This window comes from Sander vitreus, chromosome 21, assembly GCF_031162955.1.
Source record: "Sander vitreus isolate 19-12246 chromosome 21, sanVit1, whole genome shotgun sequence".
NCBI lineage: Eukaryota > Metazoa > Chordata > Actinopteri > Perciformes > Percidae > Sander > Sander vitreus.
Window position 1 is genome coordinate 23,030,872 of NC_135875.1, and position 25,479 is coordinate 23,056,350.

Below are 25,479 nucleotides of genomic sequence, written 5' to 3' on the forward strand. Positions count from 1 at the left end.
CAGCTGAGATGACCAGGAGGTGGGATTGGAAGAGACCAGGCAGCGAAGCGCGGACTCCATCTTCTGGTTGGCCCTCTCGGCTTGACCATTAGATTGGGGGTGGAATCCAGACGTGAGACTGACCGTGGCTCCAATGGCCAAGCAAAAGGCCTTCCAGAGCTGAGGTGAACTGAGGACCACGGTCGGAAACAATGTCACAGGGTAGACCGTGGATTCTAAAAATCTCCTTGACAAGGATGTCGGCTGTCTCAGTGGCAGAGGGAAGCTTCGGAAGGGGCAGAAAGTGAGCAAACTTGCTGAACCTGTCCACAACAGTCAGAATAACCGTGTTCCCCTCAGAAGAGGGCAAACCGGTAACAAAGTCCAGGGCCAGATGCGACCATGGTCGCCGGGGAATGGGCAGGGGGGTGAAGCAGTCCAGAGCTGGGTCGATTGGATCCCTTATTCTGCGCACAGACAGGACAGGCAGCAACAAAACTTCGGGTCTCCTCTCCCATGGCAGGCCACCAAAACCGTCTACGAAGTAACGCCATAGTCCGAGCCACACCTGGGTGGCACGTCATCTTGTTGGCGTGTGCCCACTGGAGCACAGCAGAGCGGACCGACTCAGGCACAAACAGACGACCGGGCGGCCCGTTCCCTGGATCCGGCTGCGTCCGAAGGGCCGTCATAACCTCCTCCTCAATCTTCCAAGAGACAGCTCCCACGACGAGTTCCCGAGGAAGAATGGTATCAGATCTGGTACAGTTCTCCTCCATCTTAGAAAACATCCGGGACAGAGCGTCTGCCTTGCCATTCTTCGAGCCTGGTCGAAAGGTAAGAGAAAAGTTAAATCGTCCAAAAAACAACACCCACCTGGCTTGACGGGAGTTGAGACGTCTGGCGGATTGCATGTATGCAAGATTCTTATGGTCCGTCCAAACAACAAACGGGTGAACAGCCCCCTCCAGCCAGTGGCGCCACTCCTCCAAGGCGAGCTTGACAGCGAGCAGCTCCCGGTTCCCCACATCATAGTTTCTTTCTGCTGGAGAAAGACGACGAGAATAGAAAGCACAGGGGTGAAGTTTATTATCAGAGGAACTACGCTGGGACAAAATGGCTCCAACTCCAACATCCGAAGCATCCACTTCCACAACAAACGAGAGGTATCAGGCTGAGCGAGGATGGGAGCGTTAGTGAAACGCTGCTTAAGATCCACAAAAGCCTTGTCCGCCTCAGGAGTCCAGCAAAACGCTCTGTTGCTTGAAGTTAAAGCAGTTAATGGAGCAGCCACCCGACTGTAGTCCTGGATGAATCGTCGGTAGAAGTTGGCAAATCCCAGAAATCTCTGGAGTTGCAACCGAGTACCGGGCTGAGGCCAATCAATCACCACTCTAACCTTCTCTTGATCCATCTTAACTTGACCTTCAGAGATGATGTACCCGAGGAAGGAAGTGGTATGGGCGTGAAAATCACATTTCTCAGCCTTAACGAAAAGGCGGTTCTCCAGTAGTCATTGTAGGACTTGTTTAACATGCTGGACATGGCTGGAAAGATCCTTAGAAAACACGAGAATATCATCCAGGTAAACAAACACAAACTGACCGACCATATCTCTCAGAACATCGTTTACCATACTTTGGAATACAGCTGGGGCATTGGTGAGTCCAAAAGGCATGACCAAATACTCAAAATGACCCATGGGTGTATTGAATCCCGTGAGCCATTCGTCCCCCTCTCTGATCCGGACGAGATGATATGCATTGCGTAAGTCGAGCTTAGTGAAAACAGTTGAACCCTGCAGAGAATCAAACGCAGAGTTCATCAACGGCAGAGGATACTTGTTTTTGATGGTGATATCGTTTAACCCACGGTAGTCAATACAAGGCCGAAGGGATCCGTCTTTCTTACCAACAAAGAAGAACCCCGCTCCCAGGGGTGACGAGGCGGGACGAATGAGGCCAGCAGCAAGAGAATCCTTCAAATAGGTCTCCATAGCCTCGCGTTCAGGTCGAGAGATGCGGTAGAGACGCCCCTTAGGATAAGTAGCTCCAGGGATCAGGTTTATGGCACAGTCATACGGTCTGTGAGGAGGAAGGGAAAGTGCCTTCTGCTTGCTGAAGACCTCACCAAGACCGTGATAAACTTCAGGAACTTGGGACAAATCCGGGGGATCATGGTTGGATTCCTGACTGGACACAGAAGGGGAACAAGCAGACTTAAGGCAATTAGCATGGCAATCAATACTCCATTTGGTTATCCTTCCTGTCACCCAATCAAATGTGGGGTTGTGTTCTCTCAACCAGGGATAACCCAGAACCAGTGGAGCGCGAGGTGAGGGCAAAATGAAAAAAGACATGATCTCCGAGTGATTACCAGACAACAGCATCTTCACAGGTTCAGTCCTCATGGTTATGCGTGCAAGAAGTCTGCCGTTAAGAGTGGTAGCTTCAGTGGCTTCCGGGAGTGGTTCCTTGGAGAGCCCCAGCTGTTCCACCAGGTCGGCATCCATAAAACTGTCATCTGCCCCTGAATCGACCAAAGCATTTATCTCAACGGACAGGTTAGTGTTTGAGTGTGACAGGAAAACTGGGTCTGACTGGATTCTTGGGAGACTGAGGTTGGCTCGCTAAGAAGCCTCCCACACTTAGCGAGCCTAGGTGTTTAACGGGCGCTGTGGACATGAGGAGATGTAATGATCCATTTTACCGCAGTAAAGACCGCTGTTGGACTCACGTCTACGCTGGCGCTCCTCCACAGACAACCCGTGACGTCCCACCTGCATGGGTTCCGGATCAGATGACTGACACTCTCCTTGAATCTCGTGGGACGTCGAACGGCCGGTGAAATCCCGTCTGTGTCCGAACCTGGATGGTAACCGAACCGGTGAATGGTAGGCAAATCCTCCTCGTTTCTCTTGCCTTCTCTCCCGGTATCGGTTATCCACCCGAATGGACAACGCCACCAGTTCGTCAAGGTCCTTAGGCTTGGGATAAGAAATTAATTCATCCTTGAGTCGTTCAGATAATCCCTGATGAAAAACAGCCTGTAATGACTCCTCATTCCACCCACTCTCCACTGCCAATGTCCTGAATTCAATAACTCCTGGCGGAGTGAACACAGTCTTTTAGATGCGTCCTTACCTCGGACGGGGTGATCAAAAAGCTTCCTCATCTCAGCCATGAATCTCTGGTACGAAAACATGCAGGGATCTTGTCCCTCCCAAACGGCAGAAGCCCACTCCAGAGCCTTCCCACGCAGCAATTCAATCACAAAGGCTATCTTAGCCTTGTCTGTGGCGTAGGAATTGGGCTACAAGTCAAAAACCAGTCCACACTGCATGAGGAATGAACAACATTTTCCCAAATCTCCTTCGTACTTATCGGGCGTTGGTATTTTGGGCTCACAGAACAAAACAGCTCCAGGAATAGCAGGCGTGGATAGAGAAACAAGTGGTGGATTATCTGCCGAAACCCCGAGCTGAGCCTTCATTTCCATCAGAGAGGCAGACAGGTTACTCACAGATGACTCCATCTCCTTAAGCACTATGCTGTGCTGCCCCAACATCCTTTCCTGTTGGGTAATGGCATGGCGAACAGAGTCCAGGTCCGCTGGGTTCATCTTGGCCGGATCGTTCTGTCACGCTTCACTAGGACAGGAACCCAAAAGCAGACAAGGACAAGGTAAGTTGAGTGGAAAAAAATAAGTATTTATATATTTGGTTTTGGTACGCAGGGGGAATCCAGCTGGTGAGGCAGCGGGTGGAATTGAGTCGGCTGACGGATTAGTACAGACTCAGTAATAAAGGTGATGCAGACGACCAGACGGTGATGGAGAGAATCTTCCAGGTTCCAAAATGGTGAGGATAACGATCCGGCAGGGAATGGATGTCAGTTCACGGCTTAAATGGTGGAGAGGTGATGATCAGGACCAGGTGTGCAGATTGCAGATGAGATACAGGTGAGTGTGATTGCAGATTCTCTCGCCTTGCTTAGTCGCCAGGCAACTAGACAGGATGCGTTCAGGAACTCAGAAAAACACAGACTCACAGGTGAAAACAGAAACTGAGGCAGAAAGTGAACCTAGGAAGCAGGATTCCTGACACTCACTCCATCACATTTGCAGTTGTGCTCCCAGCTTTCTTATTTGCACTTTGCAATTCTAGCACAAACCTCTTACGTGGGCGGGTCTTAAAGGAGTGCGTCCCCATTGGCTAATGAGTTTTTGGAGTATGTTTGAGTGACAGCTTCAGCCCTGACATTTCAGTGCAACAATTAGTAGTTAGCTGGATTATAAAACGATAATTAATACAACTTCGTGTTGGGGTCCTGATCACCCTTTCAGGGTTGTATTCGCTATAACAACCGCCTCCCTCTACATTATCCCTTACATAGTGCACTGTATATGCTCAGGGACAACAGATGGACATTAGCAATAAAAATTATAAACGTTGGTGTCTCCCCTTAAGTCTAAATAACATGCCATAGCAACTGTTTATTTACCATACAGACTGAAACTCAACTTCTAAAATTTTTATTATTATTTTTTATTCAGAAAAAAACACACCAAACATTAAGTATGAACGTAATAACTAAAACTCTAATGTATATACATGTCATAATTTAAAGAAGTCTCTTAAGAGAAACGGATATCTCTCTGCCCTGTCATACGCTGCTCTCTCCCCCGCCTCTGCCTGCTGCTCTGTGGCCGTGTGCGTGAGTGTGACCGCTGGCCAGCGAGCTTGTTTAAGACGGAAGGCATTCGTTGAGTTTAACTCTGAAAACCACAGGTTCCCGTTAATTTCATGATGGACGTGTTGTCATTAGGGTTGGGTACCGAACCCTGTATTTTTACCGGTACCGACCGAATCACATCGGTATTACCGAATATTGGTTCACGTAAAATCAAACGCTGCCAAATTTCGGTACCTGAGAGCGCGTAAGCGCAAGCTTATCTGTCCTCTCTCAATCAATCGATTAAAATGTATTTATAAAGCACTTTAAAAAGCAACCAACGTTGCACAAGATGCTGCACAGAACAAATTAGAAGTCATTTAAAACATTTAAAACATTTAACATTTAAAACATGAAACAGTATCGCAGTAAAAAAATGTCAAAAATGACAAAACTGTCAGCCTCAGTTGGGAAAGGCCAAGGAAAAAAGGTGGGTTTTAAGAAGAGATTTTAAAAAAAAACAGTGAAGAAGCCTGTCTAATAGGCAGAGGTAGGTCATTCCATATTTTTGGAGCTGCCACAGCAAAAGCACGATACCCTTTAAGTTTCCGCTTCGTTTTAGGGACACTCAGGCTCAGTTGTTCAGTTGACCTGAGTGAGCGGGTCGGTGTGTAGGGGTGAAGCAACTCGGACACGTAGGATGGGGCAAAACCATTTAAGGATTTAAACACAAGTAAATTAATTTTAAAATGGATCCTAAAATATACGGGCAGCCAGTGGAGTTAAGCTAAAACGGGGGTAATGTGCTCATATTTACATGCTCCAGTTAAAAGACGTGCCGCAGCGTTTTGCACCATCTGGACCAACAGATGTGGCACTGATGCCTACATATAGGGCGTTACAGTAATCCAACCGAGTGGTCACAAAGGACTGTCTCAAAGTGCTGCCTAGTAAGAATCGGCTTTATTTTGGCTAACTGCCGTAGTTGGAAAAAGGCTGCTTCAACCACTGCCCCAATCGGTTTGTCAAGCTTAATATTGGAGTCAATTGGTAACGGTTGGCTTCACATATTGAGCCAAGGGACCCAGGTCGACAAAGGGGGTCCCAGTGTGGACACCAAAAACCATCACTTCCGTTTTTGTTTCATTAAAACTTAAAAAGTTAGAAGCCAAGTGGTTTCATCCAGGCATTCGATCAGTGGTCTGAGAGAGTTGCTCTTTTTAAGGGGCACATAGATCTGGCTGTCATCAGCATAGCAGTGGAATAGAATGCCATGCTTCCTAAGTATGGAACCAAGCAGGAGCAGATAGAGAAAGAAAAGAAGAGGGCCTAAAGCTGAGCCCTGTGGGACCCCACACAAGAGAGGAGCAGAGGAGGACACTGAGTCACCACAGCTGACACAGAAAGTGCGACCTTCCAAATAGGACCTGAACCAGCTGAGAGCTACGCTCTTGATGCCCAAACAAGTCGAGGAGGGACACTGTCACTTGGAGAACCTGAGGGCTTCAAGTGACCAACAATCTTTTGTAGTGCAGACTGAGTAACAGGTTCAAACAGATAACAGAGATGGAGGAATCATAAGTAGAACGTGTCATTTTAGCCCTAATAGAAGTGACCTTCTCAGTAAAAAATTGAAGAAATTGTTCACACACAGCATGAGAGGCGTCACAGGCAATTTGCTGGCCATTAAGAACAGAGTCAATAGTTTTGAACAACATACGAGGGTTGTTAAAGTTAGACAGAATAATTTCAGATAGATATTGCCTTTTTGCTTCTTTCAAAGTTGTCTGATAATGACGCCAGCAATCTCGTACTATTTGAAACGACACACGCAGTTTGTCCTTCCATTTGCGCTCAGCTTTACGGCACTCACGTCTTACAGCACGTGTAAGTAACTATGTCATTAAACCAGGGCTCCGCTTTTGCTTTAGGCTGCCTGCTCTTCAATGGAGCTACCCTGTAACCATTTGACAAGTGGAGTTAAGCCATGAGCTGAGCTCCTCTGGATCATCACAAATAGAGTCTGGTATGGCACTATTCTGACTGAAGACAGATGAGAACTGAACAGCAGTGGAAGGGTTAATTATCCGACAGTACCTAGCAGCAGCGCAAGGTTTAAATGTATTACACGCAAGAACAGACTCAAATAATACAGGCATGTGGTCAGAAAACACTGCATCGCAGATCTCTAAGTTAATAACAGGCAAACCAAAGGATAAGACAAGGTCAGGTGTGTGCCCGCGTTCATGTGTGGGGCCAGACACATATTGCAGAGATTAAAAGAGTCAATAAGATTAAGAAGTCTTTTGCCATTGACTTGTCAGGACAGCACACATGGATATTAAAATCCCCAACAATAACGACACGGTCATATTTAAGCTAAAATAAACCGGCCAAAAGACCGGCAAAGTGATTTATAAAATCCTTATTATATTTGGGAGGCCGATAGACCACTGCACACAGCACTGTGTGAGAGCAACCCAGCTCGAATAAACTGAGTTCAAAGCTTGTGTGCGTGGATTCTAGCGATAGCTGTTTACATTTATAGTCATTCTTGTAGACAGTCACTATTCCTCCTCCTTGGCCCAATATCCGTGGGGAGTTAAAATAACAGTCATGCGGCAATAATTCAGAGAAAAAACTAGACTCACCAACAGTCATCCAAGTCTCTGTCATAAAAAAGAAATCCAATCCACGGGACGTGAAGAAATCATTCAGGATAAGTTTTTTTCGCTAGCGATCTAGTGTTGACCAGGCCGAACCTGGCAGGAGCTGGCAGGTCTGTGGCTGTGACTGCCCTGGGAACCTGACACAAGGGCCGCAGGTTTCGCAAATTCACCCCACGCCAACGGGGACGAGGAGAGCGGGGGCCGCGGGGCTGTAACACCCAGTGTTTGAACTATACCGTGGCCTTCGGGGGAGCCCTACGTGTGCACTTACAATGACTTGCAAACAGCTACAATTACAGGATTTACCCTATTATACTTTATCAACAGGAATAGATAGGTCAAACAGCCACCCACAAATAGTCTATAAACAAAGTATCAGGCTGTCTTTGAGATTTCACATGAACAGCGGTTAAAGTTACTCAGGCTACCGAAGAATACCATAATTCCTCCTTTCAATGAAGCGACGCACCCCAAGCTTCCATCCTTAACAAACAACCATGTATATGGCCTCTTCCAGTCTCTCCACTGCTGGCTATTCCAATTTAACGGGAGAGATGAGCAAGAGGGGTTAGGATGGTGACCGGCATCTGACGAGCTGCCACGCCTTGATGCTCATGACACGAATAGCATAGTTATCTTTATTGAAGTGAATTAGGTTTAAATCGCCATCATGCATGAATTAATGATATTTTTGCAATTTTACACATTATAATCCACGATGATCACATTACACAAAACTGAAATTGCACGTCAAAGTGACACATTGTCAATATTTTTAGAGACCCCCCAAAATTTCACAAATCACGTTTTCAGGGGAGCCCATGTCTTATTAAGGGGAGCCGAGCTCCCCCTAGCTCCCCCGTAGTTCGCACCCTGGTAACACCCCAAAACAGACCGACAATAGGTACCAACCAGGTGGAGAGGCGAGAGACCACATGGTATTCACTCCAGGAAGTTGTGTCGAGGCGGGCCTTTATCCTCACCAGCCGTCTTGCGGCAGTAGCGTTTCCGCTGGGGAAGTGGCACTTAGGCCGCTGTGGGTCGGCACAGGTAGGATGGGATCCCCGATAGAAGTGGTGGCAGAATTTTATATCCATACTCTGACTTTACTAGGTCTTTGGCAGAGAGTTGAATGTCCATTAGTGCCTGGCGATCATACACCAGAAGAGGGTTAACATTTTGCGCAACAAGTGACAAAAACAGCATAAACACACACACACACACCCACACACACACGCACATGCAGAGGTGCGGATGGAGCATAACTACTACTCTGCAGTTTTGTTGAAGTCACAGTGAGTCACAGCAATGCTGATAAAGTGGTTTCAAGTGTGGTTACAGTTTTTCAAAACTTCAGACACCATTCACTGTGATATGATATTAGGCTTGTTCGAGATGAACTGCGCCTCGCCTGTAAAGTGCATGAGAGCAGGCAGCAGCAGCAGGGGGCGGTAACAAAAATCCGCTGTCAAGTCAGACAGTTTCCAGCCGTTTCCAGCAGCCTTCAGGCTGAACAGGAAGTGACAGAAACACTGTGGGCCGATTCCGATTTAATAAAATGTTATCAGATCCATATATCAGCTTGTACACAGTCTCCAGTTGTTTTTATTATGACAGAGTAACTGTCAAAATGCTCTACATGCGAGCTGATGCTGATTTTAATTAACACACTGTAGATGAGCCGTAATCTGAACGGATTTAGTCTCTTTGACTTCTAAACGTAACTACCAGCCACACAACATGTGGTTTGTACAGAATAAGCCTTTAAATCAGACAAATAACAGTTAAAATCCCTCCAATTCTAAATCAATATTAAAGCTGCAAGCAGCGATGGACGAGCCCTCGCGCCTCTGCGCGCATCGGGGTTACTGGCGGACTCCGCTCCTTGCGACCGTGCATTTGCGGCACTCAGACACTGCAAATCTTCACCAATGATAAGGGAACTCCCTGCTGAGTTCAACGATACTTCACACAAGACTCTACGTCATACAGTTCATTAGCTGTGAAAAGGGGCATGGCTAAAGCATAGGGGGCAGGTCAAACCATCACCAATTAAAAAGGAACTCTCTGCTGAGTTCAATGACACCTCACACAAGACTCTACCTTAGATGGGTCAGCATTCATGAAAGGGGGCGTGGCTTAAACATAGGGGGGCGGGCCAAACCATCATCAATGAAGAAGGAAGTCTCTGCTGAGTTCAATGATACCTCACACAAGGGTCTACCTTAAATGGTTCAAATGTTATGAAAGGGGCGTGGCTTAAGCATAGGGGGCGGGCCAAGCCATCACCAATGAAGAAGGAACTCTCTGCTGAGTTCAATGACACCTCACAGAAGACTCTACCTTAAACGGTTCAAATATTATGAAAGGGGGCGTGGCCTGAGTAAGTGGTCGTGGTTAAATTATAGGGGGCGGCTAAGTATCACATGTCGACCACACATTATAAGTTTCATGTAAATCGTGTGATGTTTGTCATATGAGTCGCATTTCCTGTTGCCAGCGGGGGGCGCTATGACCAAAAGTAAATATTGGCCTGTAGATGTCCTCAGACCTGGACCCTTGTCAATCGTGAGAAATTTCGGGCAGATACGACAACGTACACTCAAGTTACAACAATTTCTTTGTTCGTCGCTAAACACTTAAAATGGCCGCTACGCCACGCCCACACCGTTTGACGAAAAGTTTTTCTTTTAATTAATTAATTTAAACTTTTCATCTTTAAGGTGTTGAGATGGTACAGACCAAATTTGAAGTCCGCCGGATGAAATCTCTAGGAGGAGTTCGTTAAAGTATAGCACCTTGACTTTTAGGCCTACTTCCTGTTGCCACTAGGGGGCACTATGACTTTAAGTAAATAGCGGCCTTTATTTGTCCTCAGGGTTGGACTCTTATGAATCCTGAAAAGTTTCGAGCCAATTGGACAATGTATACTCAAGTTACACCCACTTCCTGTTTTGATGGCGAAACGCACAAAATGGCCGCCCCGCCGTCGTTAAGGTACCAGTGCCGTATTAGCACAGGGTCTCGGTACCCAACCCTACTAGGCTACAATGAAAAAATCACGTTTAACAAAAAACACAAACAATATAAGTAGGAAACGCTGGTAGACTATTTTTCATCCTGGGATGTATTTTAGCTCAAGTTTTTACCATAGACAAAAAAATTGTGTAACGTTAACGTTACGCCCATTTAAACGCCTGGTAAACAAGCAAGCTGTTTAGGAAATTAGGTAGCCTAACGGAACTAGGTTATCGTTATTCGCGTTAAATATTTCTCCAAAGTTGACAGGTAGGCTACGTAAATTAATTGATTTCACAATTTTACCTTTCTACATCAAACCCGCTTACCTTTGCAAGCACCGTCCTCCCTTGGGGAAACCAACCAAACTAAACGGGAATGAGAGAGGAATAACACTTGCATTTGATGCTTTTGTTTTGCTATCAGTACAGTAGCCAATATCCCCGCTTGACATTTAAGAGGAAGGAACCCGACACTGTGATTGGTGGAACTCTTCTTCTTTAGTTTTTTTTTCCCAGCATGCTTATGGCTGCTACGCTGTTTAAGCCTACTACCATCAAGTGTTAGACTGAGATGGCTACTGCACGTCAACAAGTGAACTCAAAAGCAGTCACCTGATTTTCGAGTAGTTTAAAGTGACAAATCGTATCACCGTATTTTGATGTCGATATGCGTATCTACTACGCAAAATGCGTACAGGTTGGCAGGTCTGTTAACTTCTTGGAGAGATCTACGCTGTAATGGTCAGCCACTCTAAAGAGCTTTTCTTTTTTGTAAGAATTAAGCAAATCTTCACTTGGACTCTGAACAAAGTTCTCAATTGAAGCCATTTTTCCAGACAGAAAACCTTCTCTCAGCAACAAATACTGTACCAACACACTACAGGTAGGCAAGAACACCACTAGAAACAAATTTTCACCACCACCAGACAAGGATGACAGGCTGCTTTAATTATGGAACCCTTCCTCTGGCTAACCAATACTATCTCTCTTACTCAACCCTACTCTTCATGCAGGCTAGCAGCTGGATAAATTAGGCACAAGCCCAGTAACCCAGTTAACTTTCAGCATGCTAAAAATCACCTAGACAGCTATAGAGTGCACCCGAGCAGCTCCTGGAACCACTCTAACCACCTGCTGCACAAAAATAACAAACTAAAACAAAAAAAAGGTCAATGGGGACGGGTGCCCCTCATTGCTTATGCCTATCAGGAATAAAGGTTCCAAATGACTTACCAGCCCTCAACTCTGCCTAGCAGTATAGGAAAACATTAACAGGCCAAAGACACAGAAAAACACCTACTGGAATATAACTAGTCCAGCAACATAAAGTCAACCTGTTAACACCTACAGATACCAGAGCAAGTCAAACATATGTGTGAAAACCTCCCCAAATTATTATATTTTTTTTCTTATTTTTTCTGTTTTTCTTTTAACATTTACAAGTTTCCCAGTACTAACAAACCCGGACGAGCCCCCATTTGTTACCGTCTGGCTCAAGGCCGGCAACAAAAGGGAGGTCACACACAGATAGATTAGTCAGAAAGTAGTTTATTTAACTATGTAGACTAATAACACAACTTAACTCAACCTAAGTGTAATGGTGGGGTGTGTAAGTGTAGAAGACATCAGTCGTGTTTGCCACGTGTGGATGACTGAATGAATGGCGTGTGTGTTGTAAGGTGCAGCAATCCAAACAAAGAACAAAATGGTGGATGGATGCAGTAAGACCTGCTGAGAGAGAATGAGACTCCCAGGGGGGAAGTCCTTTATGCCTTCTGTAAGCCACGCCCAGATGGCCAGGTACAGATGACCCTCCCAGCTCCAACTACCCACTCCCAGTACCTGCAAACAAAGGAGCAGAACATGACAGGCAGGCAGATTGGGAGGGGTCGTCACAACACAAAACCACAAACACAAAATTGTAAACTCTACAAGTCACTTGCAAAAGCAAACACTGCATTCAAAATTGTTACATCTCTTTCCAAAATGGATTTTTGCATCAAAATGACACACACACGTCAAATGAGTAGATCTTTCTACCAACCAACAGCACACTGATGTGCTCAACACAAAACACTACTATGAATATCCCATCAGTAGGATTATGCCTTTTGCATTCTCAGTGTTACGCTGTAGCCGGTTGTCACAGTAAGGTTAGTCTCGCTTTGCCAGACCCTCCTCCAAAGCGTGCTGAAGGTCTGGCTACTCCACATAGCATTCGGGGATGGGGGGAAAACGTGCTCTGGTTTAATCGCATTTCTTTAAACCAATCAGAATCGTCATGGGCAGTGCTAAACTCCGCACAGAGCCGCTGCAAAATAGTCGTGCAAGAGAAAACTCAGATTGGACAGATACAGTCAGGTCCATAAATATTGGGACATCGACACAATTCTAATCTTTTTGGCTCTATACACCACCACAATGGAGTTGAAATGAAACGAACAAGATGTGCTTTAACTGCAGACTATCAGCTTTAATTTAAGGGTATTTACATCCAAATCAGGTGAACGGTGTAGGAATTACAACAGTTTGTATATGTGCCTCCCACTTTTTAAGGGACCAAAAGTAATGGGACAATTGGCTGCTCAGCTGTTCCATGGCCAGGTGTGTGTTATTCCCTCATTATCCCATTTACAAGGAGCAGATAAAAGGTCCAGAGTTCATTTCAAGTGTGCTATTTGCATTTGGAATCTGTTGCTGTCAACTCTCAATATGAGATCCAAAGAGCTGTCACTATCAGTGAAGCAAGCCATCATTAGGCTGAAAAATCTAAACAAACCCATCAGAGAGATAGCAAAAACATTAGGTGTGGCCAAATCAACTGTTTGGAACATTCTTAAAAAGAAAGAACGCACCGGTGAGCTCAGCAACACCAAAAGACCCGGAAGACCACGGAAAACAACTGTGGTGGATGACCGAAGAATACTTTCCCTGTTGAAGAAAACACCCTTCACAACAGTTGGCCAGATCAAGAACACTCTCCAGGAGGTAGGTGTATGTGTGTCAAAGTCAACAATCAATCAAGACTTCACCAGAGTGAATACAGAGGGTTCACTACAAGATGTAAACCATTGGTGAGCCTCAAAAACAGGAAGGCCAGATTAGAGTTTGCCAAACAACATCTAAAAAAGCCTTCACATTTCTGGAACAACATCCTATGGACAGATGAGACAAAGATCAACTTGTACCAGAGTGATGGGAAGAGAAGAGTATGGAGAAGGAAAGGAACTGCTCATGATCCAAAGCATACCGCCTCATCAGTATGGTGGTGGTAGTGTCATGGCGTGGGCATGTATGGCTGCCAATGGAACTGGTTCTCTTGTATTTATTGATGATGTGACTGCTGACAAAAGCAGCAGGATGAATTCTGAAGTGTTTCGGGCAATATTATCTGCTCATATTCAGCCAAATGCTTCAGAACTCATTGGACGGCGCCTCACAGTGCAGATGGACAATGACCCGAAGCATACTGCGAAAAGCAACCAAAGAGTTTTTTTAAGGGAAAGAAGTGGAATGTTATGCAATGGCCAAGTCAATCACCTGACCTGAATCCAATTGAGCATGCATTTCACTTGCTGAAGACAAAACTGAAGGGAAAATGCCTCAAGAACAAGCAGGAACTGAAGACAGTTGCAGTAGAGGCCTGGCAGAGCATCACCAGGGATGAAACCCAGCGTCTGGTGATGTCTATGCGTTCCAGACTTCAGGCTGGAATTGAATGCAAAGGATTTGCAACCAAGTATTAAAACGTGAAAGTTTGATTTATGATTGTTAATCTGTCCCATTACTTTTGGTCCCTTAAAAAGTGGGAGGCACATATACAAACTGTTGTAATTCCTACACCGTTCACCTGATTTGGATGTAAATACCCTCAAATTAAAGCTGAAAGTCTGCAGTTAAAGCACATCTTGTTCGTTTCATTTCAACTCCATTGTGGTGGTGTATAGAGCCAAAAAGATTAGAATTGTGTCGATGTCCCAATATTTATGGACCTGACTGTATTCTAGCTAGCTGTCTCAATTTACCATGCAGAGATCTGAGGAGCAGGTGACAATAGTCCTCATAAAGCCAACTAATAACTTAAAATTCCAACACAAAGAAAGCGGAAGGAAGTGGAAAACACATGTATCAGGTGGAATTTCCTGCAGCACCGGAGCAATCCCTGAAGTGAAACGCGAAGGATATAAACTACAGTAAGGTATACCTACTCAAATATAAATGAACAAACACACAAATGCAATACAGTAACAAAAACATTGCCATTTATTTCCAAAATGCAGTATTTTTGAACACTTGTGTTTTACATGTACCACTTTCTATTTCCAAGAGGAGAAAACCAGGAAAACATGCAATAATATAAAGGTTTTACTGTCCAAAAATTACAAATGAAAGTGACTATTCTTTCAAAACTCTAATCACAAAAAGACAAAAACACATGCAAAATGTAGGACAGAAGAAATCAGGGTGCATCCCGCCTCCTATTTTGGTCTGGCCACAGCACCTCATCTACATCACAAGCGATGTTCTCCCTGGCTAAACAGCAGGGCGCCCCCCACATCAACTTCACCAAATGCTTATCTGTGGTCTTATAGTGCTAAAGCTACAACTAATGTTTACACCTGTGAGGAGTGGGTGTTGCCAATTGGTGTATAGAGCTTGGCATTGTGATTGGTATTGCTTTCCAAAGGGACTACAGAGATTTTAATTTTGAATGTTGTGCCTAATGTAGAGAACTGTGTGTGGTGTTTTGCAAAAAGTGTGATACAGAATTGGACACTGAGTGTAATGCAAGAATTGTGCTTGCAATTTTGCAGACTTAGTTTAGGGATTTGGTACATGAGTTTAAGGTTTCAGTGATTGCATTTCAAGTTCCAATTTTGATGTGCAAACAATTGGGAAAAACTGTAACCAAACCGGTCCTGTATATCGATGTCGATATAATAACGATATATTGCCCAACCCTAGTTTTAATTAATCAATTTAGGATTTAGTTGTATAATAATGTAAAAGCAACAACACAACATTTCCCAGCACAGGTTAAAATTATTTCTCTCCTCTCATCTGACTGCATTTGACAGAAAAAAAAACATGCATTTCAATGTGTCTTTAAATTATCTGCAGACACCTCCAGGAGGGCACACCAAGAATGCTTAGAAAATGGGAGATGGCGACAGAGGGAGAATTCCTCTGAGCCCTGGAGGGATGACTCAGAATGTAAGGAGGACCATTATTTCAAAGACAAGGTGGGTGTAAAATACATAGGTTCTGCTCACCCTAAGTGTTGGAGCTGAAAATGTCTCTCTTTATTTGAGACATTTGAAGAGGTGTTGTTTTCTCCATCAGTTTGAAGGCTACATCGATTAGACATGGATCTATTATGGCATCACTGACGTACTGTATGTGTGTGTGTGTGTGTGTGTGTGTGTGTGTGTGTGTGTGTGTCAAGGTTATTATAGTTTTGCATTTTTCATTAGTTTTTGTTTTTATTTCGTTTTGACTTTTTGTTTTCTAATTCAGTTTAGTTTTAAAAGCGGGTTTGCTAGTTTAGTTTTTTTTTGTTTTTTTGTTGAAAATGCTTAGTTTTAGTCTTTTTTGTAATATGGGTTATTTGTCAGGTTCAAGATTCAATAAGGTCAGAAAAGTATTGTGTAATAATAAATCAACAAAAACATTATACAATTTTAGAAATATGTATTCAACAACAACACCGGTACATAAAATATACATGTGGTCATAAATATGTAAACAGTCTACACAAGACGCTGCCACAAGTGCAAAATGTATAAGTGACGTGTGCCAGGAAAAAAACTAAATAAACATAGATTAAAGAAGACATACATGAATAGGTGTTTTGAACTTTGGTTCGAGTAGAGTGGCGAACCTTTTTAAGTCCATCGACTCACACAGTTGAGACATTCCAGTATCAATAAAAATATTAACCCACGCTTCCTCCCGCTTGTGGTGTTCTTGCGTATGTACTAACTAGCAGCTATCAGATCGCCGGTGAAAGCACTTCTGTAGTGTTCTCTATCCTACAGTTGCCTCTGTCATGCTGCCTGGCCCTGTAATGTTACCGGGGTTAGCTTCTGTTTCGAGGGAGGTTAGCCTCCTTGTGCGTACTTCTCAAATGTACTTTCAAATTTGTGGGATTTTTCGCTTTAATACATTTTCCACATATTTTACCACCTTCCATTGCAAGGCACTTTCTTTTGTCTGACACACATAAGTCATAATCAAATAGGACGCTTTGACGCCATGACGCCATGGACTATGCTGTGTTCAATTTGCCATGGAATGTCGGAATTTATGGGTTCCCGGAAACTGTATATATGTCTATGGTCGGAAATGTCAACTCTGAAAGATATATTTGTTCTATGGAAGACATTGACAAAGACGAAAACCAAGGACATTTACTCTATAATTTTATTTTATTTTAGTTTTGCAAACAGACAATACAGTTTTAGTTAGTTATTGTTTTTTTTGTAATGCCTGTGTGTGTGTGTGTGTGTGTGTGTGTGTGTGTGTGTGTGTGTGTGTGTGCATGCCTGTGTGTGTCCAGGAGGATGAAATGCTTCGCCAGACAGCCCTTAGACTCATCTCTGTCATTGGCTATTCCCTGTCCTTGTCATCTCTCGCATTGGCTACTCTCCTGATGGGCATGTTGAGGTCAGTGGCAGGGGGTAGATGGGTTTCTGATGGCATGCAATTAAAATAGTACATTTTGTGTGGATAAAGGACAGATAAAGGATAATTTGCTACTTTAATACAAGTTGGATCTTATTTGCACAGCTCGTCATTTCTGTTATGTAGTCTGTATCATGTTTTTGGCCCTCACTGGCCTGGAGTGCAAATGCTGACAATTAAACCACTATTTGTCCTTCACTTGTCATGGTGCAGCTTCTTTTAGTCATTCTGATAGACAATCAGGTATGGGACATATTCACCTGCTTTTACTATACTAATGATATGCACACATATGTGTCCCACAGTCTTGGAGACATCCCACTAGAAAGAAGAGGCATTAAGAAATGTTTACAAGACTGTGAGGATGATTAATCAGAAAGCATTTCCATGTAGTTGCATGTACCTTGATCATTTTTCATTCCCTCTTATGTCATGACATACAGTAATGTTTTTTTTTTCAGTTGTACAAGAAGTATGGATCAATAGAGGGTGGGGGGTGGGAGAGGGCTTTTGTTCTTGTTCAATTGTATTTGTCTGTTCTGTATGTTCAAAATTATAAAAACAATAAAAAGTTGATCTAAAAAAAGTATAGATCAATGCCCTCCTCAAATTGCTCCTGTATCTATACTTAACAGGAAGCTCCACTGTACCAGGAACTACATTCACATGAATCTGTTTGTGTCATTCATCCTGAGAGCCATGGCTATCATCGCTAAGGAAATCATATTATACATCATGTATTCCAAACTACCCAAGGACGACCCTGGATGGAACTCCTACTCAAGCTCTGCGGTATAAAAAATACTGCCTTATTATTCACGTATTGGTTTACAGCAAAGCATATGTGAAATAACCAAATTAGTTTAAATCAGCCAAACAATTTGTAACACTAATTTAACATATTTCTCAACAGATAGCGTTGATGTGTAAATTCTCCAAAGTGTGCATGGAATACTTTGTGGCCTGTAACTACTTCTGGCTCTTGGTGGAGGCCATTTTCCTTCATACATTGCTCTTCACAGCTGTGCTGACTAAGGGAAGTCTGCTGAAGAAATACATGCTGCTAGGATGGGGTAAACCGTGAATAAAGTGTGTGTGTGTGTGTGTGTGTGTGTGTGTGTGTGTGTGTGTGTGTGTGTGTGTGTGTGTGTGTGTGTGTGTGTTCATTTTTGTTAACGATTATAACCTTGGTGTGTGTGTGTGTGTGTGTGTGTGTGTGTTTGGGGTAAAATGTTGAATCTTATGCTTATATGCATTTCTCTTTTTAGGAACACCTATTTTGTTTGTAACACCATGGACAGTGGTAAAGATTTTATATGAAAACACAGAGTGAGTTTTTCATACATATTTCACAACTTATTAACAAAATTAATTAAAATGTTCTCCGTTCTCCACTTGACTTTTAAAACTTATTGCTCAGGTGCTGGTCAATTGTAAACAAATGGTTGTGGTGGATAATAAGGGGCCCGATTACTTTATCTGTGCTGGTAAGTTCTGCTGTCATACTGTGTTTAATGTTTCCTGTCTTGGGAGGACATGTGATATAGAAGCTGTTGTATAGTGTAGTAGTCACAAGCATCACTGATTACTAATTTCTTAGTGTAAACATTTGTAATTGACAGATGTTCTTATTTGCATGTCTTCATGCACATTTAGTCTTGTCAACCATTAAGTTAGCAGTATTTTCGGATGCATTTCCTTTAAATCTACCCTGGATGTGTGTTGCAGATCATTTTCTTCATATTCATCAAGATTCTGATGCTGCTGCTGTCCAAGCTGAAAGCAGATCAGGTGAAATTTACAGACTACAGATACAGGTAGTATTTTTCCCTGCCCAAACTCACTAACGGCTTTTGGTGTCTTTAAACTGTACTTTATGTTGCTGGTTAAACATTAAATGTCAGTCACTCCCATATACAGCACACATTCAAATGTAACGCCTTTAAGCTCTGTCCTCTTTACCATAAATGTCACCACTGGAGGAAAGCTCATGCATAAATTTACAAAGCTTTACTTTGTCTTCTATTTTGTCCTTTGCTCTTTGAGTCATGTGCCAGTATAAATTGTATTAACCTTTTCCCTGAATATCCCTAACAGTCTATAATTATGCACCACTGTATTTTTTTGTTTATGCCCTTCAGCTTGGCCAGAGCAACACTGGTACTCATTCCTCTGCTGGGAATCCATGAAGTGGTCTTCACTGTGCTGATAGATGAATGTGTGGAGGGCAGCAGTCGCTATGCCAGGAACTTCATTAACCTTACTCTCAGCTCATTTCAGGTAACACTTGTGATGTTGATTACGTACATATCAAGTAATTTTGTTCTAAACAAACATTAATCTTAATTTGTATGTGTAACATTTTTCAGGGATTCTTGGTTGCTGTGCTGTACTGTTTTGCTAATGGAGAGGTAAATGTATTCTGTTTATACTCAGATTTTTTTAATGGATGTTTTAGGAACATAATAATGGATATAATGAACTGGACACCTAGGAACAAGGTAAATAAGTTATTTCTTGTTGTCATTTGTTGGTTTAAGACTTTAAAGCTGCACCATTTCATATTCTATATATTAACAATGGTTCAATAAACCTAATTTCCAGCAGCAGCAAACAGTTGCTTTTGGCAAAAACGTTCCTATAAACCAACAGTATGCTGCCTGACCAGCACCAAATGGGAAACAGACAAGCATCTACCTAGTGAACATAGTGGAGCATATACAGTAGCAGCTAAATATTGAGATATTTTTCTCCTGAGGTGGTGGATGCCAAAGCAGCCGGCAGCTGTTTTCAGCAAAAAACGTTTTGATAAACCCAATGAATGCTACCTGACCTGACAAAAATAGTGATCATTTGTTAGTTTTTAGCAACATTTTAGACAAGGGTTGAAGAGTAAATATTGGACTAAAGTCATTAGGTGGCCATGTTGTCCAGTCGTATGCCTACAGTATACACTTAACCTCTATTTGTACGGGATTAGTATTACCTGGTAAACTCTAGTCATTTGTAATAATTACGGAGGTTGTATGTGATCTTAATCCTGTGCAAATTTATTGACCCGACATATAATGTCAAGGCTCCATCCATCCATCCATCTTCATCTGCTTATCCAGGGTCGGGTCACGGGGGCAGCAGCTCCAGCAAGGGACCCCAAACTTCCCTTTCCCGAGCCACATTAACCAGCTCTGACTGGGATCCTGAGGCGTTCCCAGGCCCAGTTGGAGATATAATCCCTCCACCTAGTCCTGGGTCTTCCCCGAGGCCTCTTCCCAGCTGGATGTGTCTGGAACACTTACAATAGGGAGGCGCCCAGGGGGCATCCTTACCAGATGTCCGGACCCCCTCAACTGGATCCTTTTTGAAGCAAAGGAGCAGCGGCTCTACTCCTAGCTCCTCATGGATGACTGAGCTTCTCACCCTATCTCTAAGGGAGACGCCAGCCGCCTTCCTGAGAAAACCCATTTCGGCCCCTTGTACCCTGGATCTTGTTCTTTCGGTCATGACCTAGCCTTCATGACCATAGGTGATGGTGGGAACAAAAACTGACCGGTAGATTGAGAGCTTTGCCTTCTGGCTCAGCTCTCTTTTCGTCACAACAGTGTGATAAATTGAATGTAATACCACCCCCGCTGCACCGATTCTCCGACCAATCTCCCGCTCCATTGTCCCCTCACTCGCGAACAAGGTATCGACCCCAAGGTATTTGAACTCCTTCACTTGGGGTAAGGACTCATTCCCTACCCAGAGTAGGCACTCCATTGGTTTCCTGCTGAGAACCATGGCCTCAGATTTAGAGGTGCTGATCCTCATCCCAGCCACTTCACACTCGGCTGCGAACCGATCCAGTGAGTGCTGAAGGTCACAGGCCGATGATGCCATCAGGACCACATCATCTGCAAAGAGCAGCAATGAGATCCCCAGCCCACCGAACTGCATCCCCTTCCCACCCCGACTACGCCTCGATATCTTGTCCATAAATATTACAAACAGGATTGGTGACAAAGTGCAGCCCTGGCGGAGGCCAACCCTCACCTGAAACAAGTCCGACTTACTGCCGAGAACCCGGACGCAGCTCTTGCTTTGGTCATACAGAGATTGGATGGCCCTGAGAAGGGACCCCCTCACCCCATACTCCCGCAGCACCTCCCACAGTATCTCCCGGGGCACCCGGTCATACGCCTTCTCCAGATCCACAAAACACATGTAGACCAGATGGGCATACTCCCAGGCTCCCTCCAGGATCCTTGCGAGAGTGAAGATCTGGTCCGTTGTTCCACGACCAGGACGGAATCCGCATTGTTCCTCTTCAACCCGAGGTTCGACAATCAGCCGAACCCTCCTATCCAGTACCTTGAAGTAGACTTTACCAGGGAGGCTGAGAAGTGTGATACCCCTATAATTGGCACACAACCTCTGGTCCCCCTTTTTGGACAGGTGAACCACCACCCCAGTCCGCCACTCCTTTGGCACTGTCCCAGACCTCCTCGCAATGTTGAAGAGGCATGTCATTCAAGACAGCCCCTCCACACCCAGAGCTTTCAGCATTTCTGGACGGATCTCATCAATCCCCGGGGCTCTGCCACTGTGGAATTGTTTGACTACCGCAGTGACTTCCACCTGGGAAATTGACGACAATCCCCCATCATCCTCCAGCTCTGCCTCTAACATAGAGGGCGTATTAGTTGGATTTAGGAGTTCCTCAAAGTGCTCCTTCCACCGCCCTATTACCTCCTCAGTTGAAGTCAACAGCGTCCCATCCTTACTGTACACAGCTTAGATGGTTCTCCGCTTCCCCCTCCTGAGGTGGTGACTGGTGGTTTTCCAGAAGCACCTTGGTGCCGACCGAAAGTCCTTCTCCATGTCTTCTCCGAACTTCTCCCACACCCGCTGCTTTGCCTCTTTCACGGCAGAGGCTGCAGCCCTTCGGGCCCCTCGGTACCCTGCAACTGCCTCCGGAGTCCTCTGGGATAAGATATCCCGGAAAGACTCTAAAGACACAAATTACAAGAGGTCCCTAGGTAATACTAGTCCCGTGCGAATAGGGCTTTTATGTAGTGGTATAACTGGTGACACTTTTATTTATACTGAAATTTAGGTTCAAGCTGAACTGAAGAAGCGTTGGCAGCTTTTCCTGTTCACCAACCACTTCCAGGTCAGGAGCTGTTTTCAGGGTGTGCCCCTCAAGCGCCTGTGGAAGTGCACTCGAGGACACCACCCACAGTGCTCTCCACAGAGTGACTCCTACAATGAGGGTGGCACCTCTACAACACATCCGCACTTGCTTCAGGTGGCTGTTCATGAACAACACGTGGGGCTTGGACTAGGAGAGGTTAAAGGTCAGGGGTTGAAGGGCTGTGACACAACAGGGCTTGACTTTCTCACCAGGAAGAGCCTGTCCAGTAGTGATGGAGATATGACACTCGGGGAAACCATGGAGGAGATTCTGGAGGAAAGCGAGTTCTGATCACCTGTAGCTTGTTGGTACTTTTATCAACTAACATGGAAAGTGTTACTGACAAACATTAGGGTATAAATAAATAGTAAGACAAAAAAAATTCCAGAGATGGATTACCAACCGGGCAAAGGTGGCAATTGCCCCAAAAGCCCCAGGTTTGTGTTAGTTGGTTTGTGGAAATTTGATTAAAGCTATAGTGCGTAGTTTCTGCTGCCCCCATAAGGAATTCTAAGTAATGACAAAAACACTGTCGGAGCATCCACATGACGGAAGCCTTCGGTGATCGCGCACCAACCCTCCTCCATGCAGTTATTGTTAGCGTTTATCCCGTCAAATCAAGGAGGACACGGAGGATTAAAAAAAACATGATGAACTCTTCAGACGTTGTTATTATCTTGTAATTTTGTGTCCTTTTTGTCTCCAAAGCTCAAAACTGCTGTTGTCCTTCCTCATCGGTGATGTAAAACGCATCACTCGAGCATACTGCATTTTGTTAACATAGCCATACTTTTGTGGAGCTGATTTAGCTTTGTATCAAATTATTTGGCAATGGCTTGAATGTAACGGACATTCATTAATATAGAATAGTTGCTGCACTAAAGCTTTAATAGCAAATTTGTTAGGGAATATGAGTGCATATTATTAGATTATAAGAGCAAAATCAACTAAATTGGGTCTTGTGGCCCTGTCCTGTGGAGGGCCCTGTGTTAAAATCTTGACCTTCATTATTGTTTACATTACAAAAAAAGCTTCTCCTTGTAGTTTAAACACATACAACCTAAAGAGCTAGTTTTAGCAAGCTGTCTCACAATACAGTATGACAGACAGGCTTTGTAAGAGCGATAATGGTGCAAGAACAGATTGCTCAATACAATACCAGGGTGGGGCTCTCTCAGGAGGAAGTGACCAGTGGGTCAGATGCCTTAAGTTAAAAGCATAGTAGTAATACAACAGCTTTGGTAAACCAAAACCTCTATAAATTGGTCTTTGTAAATTCATTTATTAAAATGTAGCCGGGTTTGTTTTTTTCCCATAGAAATGTCTTTGTTATCCTGTCTAACCATTTAAAATATGATAGGGGAGGGGATTGGATAAGGTAATTCAGCTTGGGAACACAAACCAATTCAATAATGGATCCAAATTAACCTTAACTAGGTCTTTAACTGGGGAGGCAATAAGATACCCAGATATACGATACCATGCTTGGGCCACTGAAATGCACCTTCTTCCTTCTTCTTCCTTAATCTCTACTCGATCGAGATCAATAAATGCTTGTGTATAAGTCATAAAAGTCTCCCGAACCTTTATGTATCCAGAAGTCAATCGGCTCCTGAGTTTCTCTATAACACTGGCCACTGGGTCACTTGAATAAAACTAAATTAATTTAATGTTTTTTCAACTTTTAGTGCATGAATTGCATTTGAACAGAAACCAGACTGATTATTGAGACGAAGGAAGAAATACATTGTTACTGTAGCTTTAACAAAGAATTTGACTTAAAACTGAAAAATTCAGGCATTTTCCAGTATAATAATTATTTTTTGGCATTTCTGCCTTTATTAGAGAGGAAAGCTGAGATATGAAAGGGGAGAGAAAGGGGGGAAGACATGTAGGAAGGAAAACCGTCACAGTTCGGACTCAAACCCTGGACCTTCTGCGTCGAGGAATAAACCTCTGCATATGTGCGCCCGCTCTACCAACTGAGCTAACCGGCCACCACTATAAATGTTTTAATGTTTTTTTATGTTTTCTTCTTTTAAACGTCCAGGCCACTTATCTTTAGCAGTTATTTATTATGAGTGCTCTACAGTTACACATACAATTAATTACATACAATTGTAGGTATGTTTTTATTCAAATGCACAGTACATCTTACAGTGACCCTCATACAAATGTAACAGCAGTGTAAAGCATTTTTCACATATTTGTGTTTTATTTAACATGTACAAAGTTATAAATATTATTATTATATTAAATGCAATGTATTTCTTGTCTGAATGTAAATAATGCAAAGGCTCTATGTGCAGAAAGTTTTACAGTTTTCTATTCTTATGAGGCTTAAAATGGATCAATGGTATTGTTGTCCAGGTAAAACCATCAAACCATTTGTACATGTAGTCTCACGACAATGTATGTGCACAAATTAAACAACAGTTAAACTGTTAGTGTTGTGTTTTTATTCTCCTCCTATTTTATATGGACCTGACAGATTAACAGCAGCTAAACTTCTCTTCTCTATATAGGTTTACAATAACCACTGACCAGATGGAATTACTTGAAAACCAATTTGGGCTACTCCCCAATGTAATTGTCTAAGAGTCTATTTGGCTCTCTTGTAACAGATATATTCCATTTCCATCTACATATTTATAAAAAATATGCTAAATGTACTAATGCAAATAGCCCTAGATTTTCCACCTGGGTGAAATCAAATTGCATTCTCTGGAGTCTGAATGCTAATAATGTTTCTAAAAAAGCACTATCTTACTAGATCTGCTTTAAAATTAATTAATTAACTTAACAGCAGGCTGGAAAGCAGTGTTAATCTGCCCTCTCTGGTTGAAAGGGACACATCTGTTTCTCACCAGAAAAATGACAGCATTGATAATTTGTTTAAACTAGTGCAGTGCCAGTTCAAAACTAACCTGTTTGGAGATAGGATGAATGGTTCTGGTCTAGAAAGACCATGGACACACACACGATTATTTTTTCTTTCAAAAATCCAGGCCACTCATCTGTAACCGTTATTTATGATGAATGCTCTACAGTTACAACACATGAACATATGATTAGTTACATTTTAGTTCTCATTTTATTGACAAGCTGGTCCTTCAAGTTTTGCTTTAGTTATCTCTCCCTCGCCAAGCCAGGGAAAACCCTTAGTCATAAAACCTAAACAGGATATTTTGTTTTAAATAAACAAAGACATTCAGTTTCCATATTCACATTGTTTGCTCGTGTTTTTCAGTATGTACAAAAAACTATCATAGAAACTTGTT

The 25,479-nt window shown here is 43.4% G+C and overlaps 1 protein-coding gene across 1 annotated transcript in view; it reads left to right on the top strand.

Moving 5' to 3' along the window:
- glp2r (glucagon-like peptide 2 receptor) overlaps positions 1-22,489 on the top strand; it is a 40,670-nt gene extending 18,181 nt beyond the window's left edge. The window contains exons 4-13 of the mRNA XM_078280016.1: positions 15,463-15,584; positions 16,901-17,007; positions 17,661-17,817; positions 17,939-18,098; positions 18,294-18,354; positions 18,446-18,512; positions 18,754-18,842; positions 19,167-19,305; positions 19,395-19,436; positions 22,121-22,489. Coding sequence (XP_078136142.1) covers positions 15,463-15,584; positions 16,901-17,007; positions 17,661-17,817; positions 17,939-18,098; positions 18,294-18,354; positions 18,446-18,512; positions 18,754-18,842; positions 19,167-19,305; positions 19,395-19,436; positions 22,121-22,489 — 1,313 coding nt within the window. The remainder of the gene's footprint in view (positions 1-15,462; positions 15,585-16,900; positions 17,008-17,660; positions 17,818-17,938; positions 18,099-18,293; positions 18,355-18,445; positions 18,513-18,753; positions 18,843-19,166; positions 19,306-19,394; positions 19,437-22,120) is intronic.
- The last annotated feature ends 2,990 nt before the right edge of the window (positions 22,490-25,479 follow it).